This window comes from Triticum urartu, chromosome 3, assembly GCF_003073215.2.
Source record: "Triticum urartu cultivar G1812 chromosome 3, Tu2.1, whole genome shotgun sequence".
NCBI lineage: Eukaryota > Viridiplantae > Streptophyta > Magnoliopsida > Poales > Poaceae > Triticum > Triticum urartu.
The window spans coordinates 58,218,509-58,226,584 of record NC_053024.1 but is presented as its reverse complement, the minus strand read 5'-3'; the positions used below and the strand labels follow the sequence as shown (position 1 = coordinate 58,226,584).

Genomic DNA, 8,076 nt, shown 5'->3' with positions numbered 1-8,076 from the left:
TTAAATCTTAAGAAACTTCAGTGCATACTTAACATGAAGCAGCCTATGAACAATGATTGCTTCAACACCGTCATGTGTATACTGGCATGTGACGAGGGAGTATTGTTCACAGACCCTCCTATACATTACATGGATCTAAGATGTTGTGTAAGTTATTGTAACTCTTCATTCTATGTGGCATTACTATCAACATGTTGAAACAATATTTCTTTTTTTACTTAGTCCATGATGCTAGAGTCAACACGAGGTCAAAAGTTTTGCGAGAAGGAAACTATCCAGACGTTGGCAACATTATTTGATAGCTGGCCTGGGATAGACAACGACATCTCATCGTGCAACATGGTAAGTAAAGTATTTTGTCTATTTTTATTATGGTTTATTATTGTTTCAATAGCTTCACTTGTAGATTTATCTTTCCTATGCATCCATCGGCCGATACATCTTGTATGTCATCGACAAAGAGGTACGTCGTCTATATATTATGGACCCTATTCAAACATCACAATCGTCAAAAGGTAACAATTTGAGGCATGCACTAAAATTAAAAAGTTTCGCAAGGAATTTCAAAGAAGCACTCGAAATAAACCTGCCTGGTTGGAATTTCGATATATCTAAATGGCAACATTTATTTCCATTTGGTATTCCAACGAGTATAGATGGGTAATGAATTCATAATAAAAACATGTATTTTTGTTATCATTATATTCTTTATATTATTAATTTAAAAAAATGCAGGAATGTGTCTGGCTATTTAGTTTTTCATTTTATGATCTGGTGGGACGGTAAAGAATTGGTGAAGCCGGTTTGTGCGGTGAGTATTATCTGTTACATGTTTTATACTAACTAAATATATATATTGTTTGTGCAGGATGGGTATGAGTTGAGAAAGCAGTTTTCATTATACTTGCTAAAACATCGTGGGAACGAAGCTAAAGGCAACTTTCTCGATATTGTGAAAGAATTTCTTAAACGCATCATCTAGATATTGATAGTTTTGTAATGAATATTAAGATCGAACATCACTCGATTTGTTACATGGACATGTCGTTAATCTTTCTTTTTGTTATCAATTTACATTGCAAAAATGGGTTTCAATTATTCAATAATTTTGTTTGTACGTGTGACATTTAGCATGCAACTCTTACAAACTATTTTAAGAGCTCGTGGCAACGCACAGTCATTCTACTACTAGTGGAAGTAAAAATCTATTTTTCATGACTAATCTCTTCGTAAACATTTTTGTGCAAACTCATATTCTCTTACCAAGTGTTTACCAAACAGGCTGTGTTGTTACCCTAGGGTAAATAACTCGGCGAGACGACCAAGACTAGACCTACCTCCCCCCTCCCGCCGCCGTTCTGATCCATGTTCGCCGCCGGTAGATCTGTGTCAATTTGCTTCGATTTTGATCCAATTTTGTCCTTGTTTCTTTTCAATCTGCAACGTCTGACCCACCCAGGAGAGCAGGGTCATGCGGAGTAGATCATCGGAGAGTCGGAGATGAGCGGCGGCGCCAGGCGGTTCGTAAATCTGGGGGTGTATGACCAGCTGAAACGCGTCTATTCGCTGCGGCGCCTGGACCTCTCCAAGATGGAATTTTTTCACCAATCGGCAGAAGAGACGGCCGCGCATGCGAAGGTGGTGCCAAGACTGACGCCCGCCAAGGCCTGGGCGCCCAACAGGAGAAGAAGCTTCAAGGCTGCTTTGGCGGCGGCGGAGGCGGCGGCGCCCAAGATCAAGTCTCCAAAAAGCCAGGTAACCATGAGGCCGCCGGTAGTCTCGTCCTCCCTGCCGACCAATCATGTCATTCATTTCTTCCCCACCGCGTCGGAGAACAAGGTCATCTTGGGGGACCGCGCCAACAACCTGCTCCGCTTTGACGCGGGCGAGCACCGCCGCTGCATCGACAGCATGCCAAACCTCCACCAGCACAAGGACTCGCCGCTGGCCATCGCCGTCCATCCGTCGGCCTTGCACCTCCATGACGGCGAAGACGCGGGCGACCTCTACATCATCGATCAGGTCCTACATCCGGACACGGCGGAATCGCGGCCGCAGTTCGAGGCCCTGCTGTGGAGGGGGCGCCGCCCGTCCGCCGCATGTCGCAGGTCCTGGCACTGCGACATCCTCCCACTGCCCCCGTGGATCATCCACCACAAGCACGCCTTGGTCTACGGGCACGCCCTTGTCGGCGGTGACACCATCTGCTTCTCCATCTCCGGCGCAGAGGGCACCGGCACCTACTGCTTCCACACCGCGACTCGCGAGTGGAGCAAGGCCGGCGACTGGATCATGCCGTTCAATGGCAAAGCCGAGTACGTCCCGGAGCTCGGGCTCTGGTTTGGCCTCTCACGCCGCCTCCCCATCGCTGTCGACCTCTCCGGCGTTGTCAGAGGGGAGGAGCCGCCGCCAGAGAAGTTGCGGATCTGGGAGGATGATGACCTGCCAGAGGAGTGGCAGCCGAATGAACTGTGGGACTCCAAGATCATCAGCCTCGGCTCAGGCAGGTTCCTCTTTGCTGACTTCTTTAGTGACATGAAATTCGACAAGGACAGCAGCGAGATGGTTCCTGGCCAGCAATTTGCCCTCTTTACTGGTATGGAGGTAGTGTACGGCAATGGCAATGGCAATGGCGCCAACAAAGACAGTTTCAACTACAATAGTGGCAACAATGGTACCGGCAAAGACGATGGCACCAATGCCAACAACGGCAGCAAAGGCAAAGGGACGATTCGTGGCCTTCGTATGATTAAGCACAAGTCCAAACGCTACATGTTTAAGAAGCAGCTGAGCATCGAGGCGGTGCTCTGAATGATTAAGGAGATATCAGTTCAGTTTACTCTTGCTGATCTTTGTTTCTGCTCCCTGTTTACAGCAAGTAGTGCTGACTCTAGTGTTAAGTCAAACTTAATTAGTAGGTACAGTACCATCCTGTGGTATGATGAAACGCACTGTAAATTGTACCTCCCTGGTGTTATTCTGGAGCATCCCAGCTAGTACTCAGATTTGCCGCTGACCAAATAATTTGTTTGATGGCAGTTTTCGAACTGTTGTGCTAGTGTTAAGCTAGCTGAAGTAATTTTGGCAAAAGAAAACAAAATTGGGAGCTGGAGTAGAGATGCTGGTCATTTGCCAATATGACTGGTGGGATATTCAGGAATTTTGGAGATTTTTTTTCCTTTGTATTTATGGGTGATATCTCCTTAATTTAAGGTAACTACAGTGTGCTTATGGACAAAAGTTTTTGCTTCAAAAAGGGAATTACAGCAGTTTGGTTATTGGCTTGAATGCTGAATGACTTCTTTTTGTTCATTTCTTTAATTTAGGTTTAAATAGGACACATGATCAAGGTAGATTAGATGATGGACGTAAATAAAAATGTGAGAAACAAATGACCTATGTTAGAGGCCTTCTAATTTAACACACCCATGCATTGCAAGAATTCTCGATGGCCAACAAACGAACGGCGGAACAGCTCCAGCCATGGACTCGAAGGCATTGCAACTAGACTAAATACTTGAAATAACTTGCAGATAAGCAGCTGTTTGATATACAACTGTAATGAGGTGTCTAGACGCCAGCAAACGTCTTCCATGAAGTACAAGCTCTTCATCTTTAAGTCACTTGGAAACATCTTCAACCCCTCGATTTCATGGCAGAATGCCCATTCCCTGCAAATTCAGAAAAACAAAACATAGAGCAGGTTTTGGATTATTGATCAACTACATTCTCGTTTATGCATATAGGGATAACAGTCTACAGTCTGCCTTTCTGTAATCACTACACTACCAAGACTGAATATTTTCAGATAGAAATGAGATTCTGAACACAACATCCCAGTGAGATAATAAGGAAATAAGGAGTATATTAACTTTCAGGTTGAAAAGAATGTCTTACTCGTGGTAAGAACTGCAAGTACTCATCATATAAACATAGAGAAAGGGACTCCACGATTTCTAGATCATTAAGGAACCTCCTGAACTTTCACAACATACGCCTGTTAAGTCGGTCGTTATTCTTGTCACTTAGCTATATCAACAGCGGCAGCATTTTGAGTTCAGGGCTTGGCTTCCAAATGCACTCATCAGGACATTTGATTGCCAAATGAAATGCATGCATCCAGTGCAAATGTCTCGCATTGCATCAGGACATACATCACCAACAACACCTATCACCTCACAACGCAACAACGCAACAAATATTCCAGGAAAAGGCAACACTGATGTCCACGGTAGGGTTTCTCAGTTTTGCATGTTGTACCTCAGGCCAAAAAACAAAGAGATAGTACTGCTAATTTGCTAAATTCTAGCTACTGAAATTTTCAAGAAAACCGGGCTACTCCACTACGACGCTCCTCCCTCGATCCACAACGAGCTCCAGATCAGCGAACCAGAGTTTCAGCAGCGACTTCTCTCTGGCGATGCTCACGAATTTCGGCTTCAGATCCTCGATGCTCTGCTGCATCGTCAGGATCTCAGCCTCATGCCTGAACTTGTCCTCCAACAGCATTTCGGCGGCATGGATGAGCTCCTGCCTCCGCCTTTCGGCTTCGGCGTTTGCCTCCTCCAGCTCCTTCACATGATCCTCCACTAGGGATTTCTCTTCAGAAACTTTCTCCAGCTCATGACCGGCGATCCGGATCGTCTCTTGCAGCTTACCCATCTGTGCTCTGTTGGTGAGCCTCTCCCGCAGCAGCTTCTTGTACACGGCGGTAAGCTCTTGAATGTACTTGCTGATCTCGGCCTTGCTCTCGGATAGTTTGTCGTCGAAATGCAGTCTTGCCGAAGCCATTTCTTCCTTCAGATTGACAATTTCAGATTCCAGTTCCTTGTTTTGTTCCAACAGCCTAGAGTGCTCTTCTGACAAAGTTGCGGCGTCTTCGAGCCTCCTTTTGAGACTGTCAATCTCCACTTGTGAATACTGTAGCTTCTCCCTAATCAACGTGAGATCTCCCTCGGTATGTGTAATCTTTGTAGCTTGATCGGTACCATTTCCGTTTTCCTTATAATCGCAATGGCACCTCAAGCTCTTCTTCTCGAAAACCTCGAGCTTTTCGTTTGCATCAAGCAGCTTCCGGTTCGCAGCATTGAGATCGTCCTCAAGCTCGAGAACCCTCTGGTGCAATGTGTAGGCAAAGCCATCATCCTCGCCATCTTCAGACTTCATGTCGGATTCTGACTCTGAAGCCGACTCAGGCTCCTTCCTTGAGGATGGTGAATCATTTCTCTTGTTGCTCAGAAAGAAGTCGAAACCGCCAGCTCTAGGGCTCTGCTCCCTTGTCCAGGACCTCTGTGGCTCCGAAGAAACCGGCTCCATAGATGGACGCTTCTCTGCCTGAACATAAACCTCCAGGCAATTCCAGTCGGTGCCATTGAAAACTGCTTTGACATAGTTACTCCAGGACATATCGTCATCGATAGGCACCATGATGAAGTGCCGATGAGCGCCACCACCGACATTCGCCCTTCCCTGTGCACGAACAATGTGTGTCGTAGGTTCCAGCCCGAGCTTCTTGTACACGGCGCCAATGAGCTCACTGTATGTGGGTGATTCCTTGAGCCATATACCCTGCTCGGAGAGGTCCCCGAATTCGACCCCATTTGGACCCTTCACCAGCTCCCCGCCGCTGTAAACTCGCACGAATTTGTCCATTGCCCCTGCCAAACACAAATGCACCCATTTCAAAGTATGCCCAAACTTACAATGCAAAAGTTACTAACCAAGAATTATGATGCATGAGCATGTCATAGCTCGTTATAACAAAAGAAAGTTCCGAGTTCGTTCGCCGAATCAGGCGCCGTGATAACTAGAGGAGTCACCATTGCCTAGAACCACTCCAAGGACAAGAAAGAAAAGAACAAAGATTCCTTTTTTTAAAACAAAAGGAACTACTCCCTCCTATCCATATTAATTGACACTCGCTTAGTACAACTTTGTGCATTTTTTATTTTATTTTTTAGAAAAGAAGGATTACCCCCGACCTCTGCATCTGAGCGATGTATGCAGCCATTTTATTAATTATTCACAAAGACCTTATAAAGTAGTACATCAGGTAGTCTGAAGTCACCATCCTAGCAACATCTGTCGCTATTTCTATCCACTTGATGAAGGTGTGCCGATAGTCCGAGCCTAATACCAAACAGACATCGCACAAATGCCTAACATCTAAAACCGGAGGCCCCAACCAAGCCACATACTGGGTTTGGGGTATACACCAGTCCGACGCACTCTCATGTGCCGTCGCCGCCATCTTCCACCAATCCATCTTCAGAGCAAAAACTAACGCACCGACCTTTCCAGGCCTCTCTGCCATCGACGCCACCATGACGCCAGACAGCGTCCTTCTCCTGCGTGAGTCCATCTCCTCGCATCGGACACCGAATCCCCATTGTGCCACGCCGCCGAGATCCGCCGTCTTTGATGTGGTAAATGAAAAACCGCTCCACCACTTGTCTCCTCCATCCAGCCGCTGCTCCAAAAACAATGCCCCCATGAGGGAGAATGACGCCTAAAGTGTCGCCATCGTTCGATCCGGGAACCCCGGGTCTATGTTTTCACCCGGAGCAGCGCAAGAGAGTCGACGGTAGCTACATTGGCGATGTCTTCATCAAGATAACGATGCGAAAACGCCGCCATCGTCAGCCCTGACCGAAGTCATAGCATGGTTTTCACCGACAACATCGTCTCCCACTCGATGCCGGGACTGGACGTGTGATGCCACAACCAGCTGGCCGACCACCTCCAGCGAAGGAAGTAGCCACCACCGCCGCGCCCAGGGCCACATAGACGACGTTTTGTCTTAGGTTCTCCGTTGCTGATAACTAGAGGAGTCACCATTGCCTAGAACCACTCCAAGGACAAGAAAGAAAAGAACAAGGGTTCCTTTTTTAAAAAACAAAAGGAACTACTCCCTCCGATCCATATTAATTGACACTCGCTTAGTACAACTTTGTGCATTTTTTATTTTATTTTTTAGAAAAGAAGAATTACCCCCGACCTCTGCATTTGAGCGATGCATGCAGCCATTTTATTAATTATTCACAAAGACCTTACAAAGTAGTACATCAGGTAGTCTGAAGTCACCATCCTAGCAACATCTGTCGCTATTTCTATCCACTTGATGAAGGTGTGCTGATAGTCCGAGCCTAATACCAAACAGACATCGCACAAATGCCTAACATCTAAAACCGGAGGCCCCAACCAAGCCACATACTGGGTTTGGGGTATACACCAGTCCGACACACTCTCATGTGTCGTCGCCGCCATCTTCCACCAATCCATCTTCAGAGCAAAAACTAACGCACCGACCTTTCCAGGCCTCTCTGCCATCGACGCTACACTACCGGAATCGCACCTTATGCCGACGGCCAGGGCCGTCGGCATAGCCCTGAATGGCCGTCGGGACAGGCCTATGCCGACGGCCCCCGTCGGCATAGGGCCGTCGGCGTAGCCAGGAATGCCGTCGGCATAGAAAGGCCGTCGGCATAAGGCCTATCCCGACGGTGTCCGTACATCTATGCCGACGGCCACGGCCGTCGGCAACGTTATCGCCTAACGGCGGCCGCCGTCAAGTCTGCCCAACGACTTGTCTCCACGTGGAACCCCTATGCCGACGGCCTAGCCGTCGGCTTAGTCGAAAACTGTGCCGACGGCTAGACCGTCGGCATAGATGTGCCACGTGCCGACCGGCCGCTGCTCGTGGGCCAGGGCTATGCCGACGGCCCAGCCGTCGGCATAGTTTGAAATTAAGCCGACGGCCTATCCGTCGGCATAGTCCTTCAAACAGAGATCCCAGTTGCTGACACGTGGGCACCTATGCCGACGGCCAGGCCGTCGGCACAGTTTTAAACTAAGCCGACGGCTAGGCCGTCGGCATAGGTGCCCACGTGTCGGCAACTTGGAGCTGACGCTGGCCCTATGCCGACGGCCTAGCCGTCGACATAGTTTGCTTTTAATTTTTTTTTCTGTTTGTTTTCAAATCAGTTCAATTCAAATAACATCACATATATAACAGCACATATCAGCAGCACATATCAACGAACGTAAGCATAAGCATCATCACAATAATAGATCATC

General features: G+C 47.5%; 2 protein-coding genes across 2 annotated transcripts; one reads left to right on the top strand and one right to left on the bottom strand.

Moving 5' to 3' along the window:
- Positions 1 to 1,328: 1,328 nt before the first annotated feature.
- LOC125547938 lies at positions 1,329 to 2,976 on the top strand. The gene has a single exon (XM_048711668.1). It carries the CDS (start codon positions 1,501 to 1,503, stop codon positions 2,809 to 2,811), a length of 1,311 nt encoding a protein of 436 aa, XP_048567625.1. The 5' UTR covers positions 1,329 to 1,500; the 3' UTR covers positions 2,812 to 2,976.
- A 1,359-nt stretch (positions 2,977 to 4,335) lies between these two features.
- On the bottom strand, positions 4,336 to 5,652 carry LOC125546651 (tropomyosin-like). Its single transcript, XM_048710828.1, has one exon. The coding sequence runs from the start codon at positions 5,650 to 5,652 to the stop codon at positions 4,336 to 4,338; it is 1,317 nt and encodes a 438-aa protein (XP_048566785.1).
- Positions 5,653 to 8,076: the final 2,424 nt, after the last annotated feature.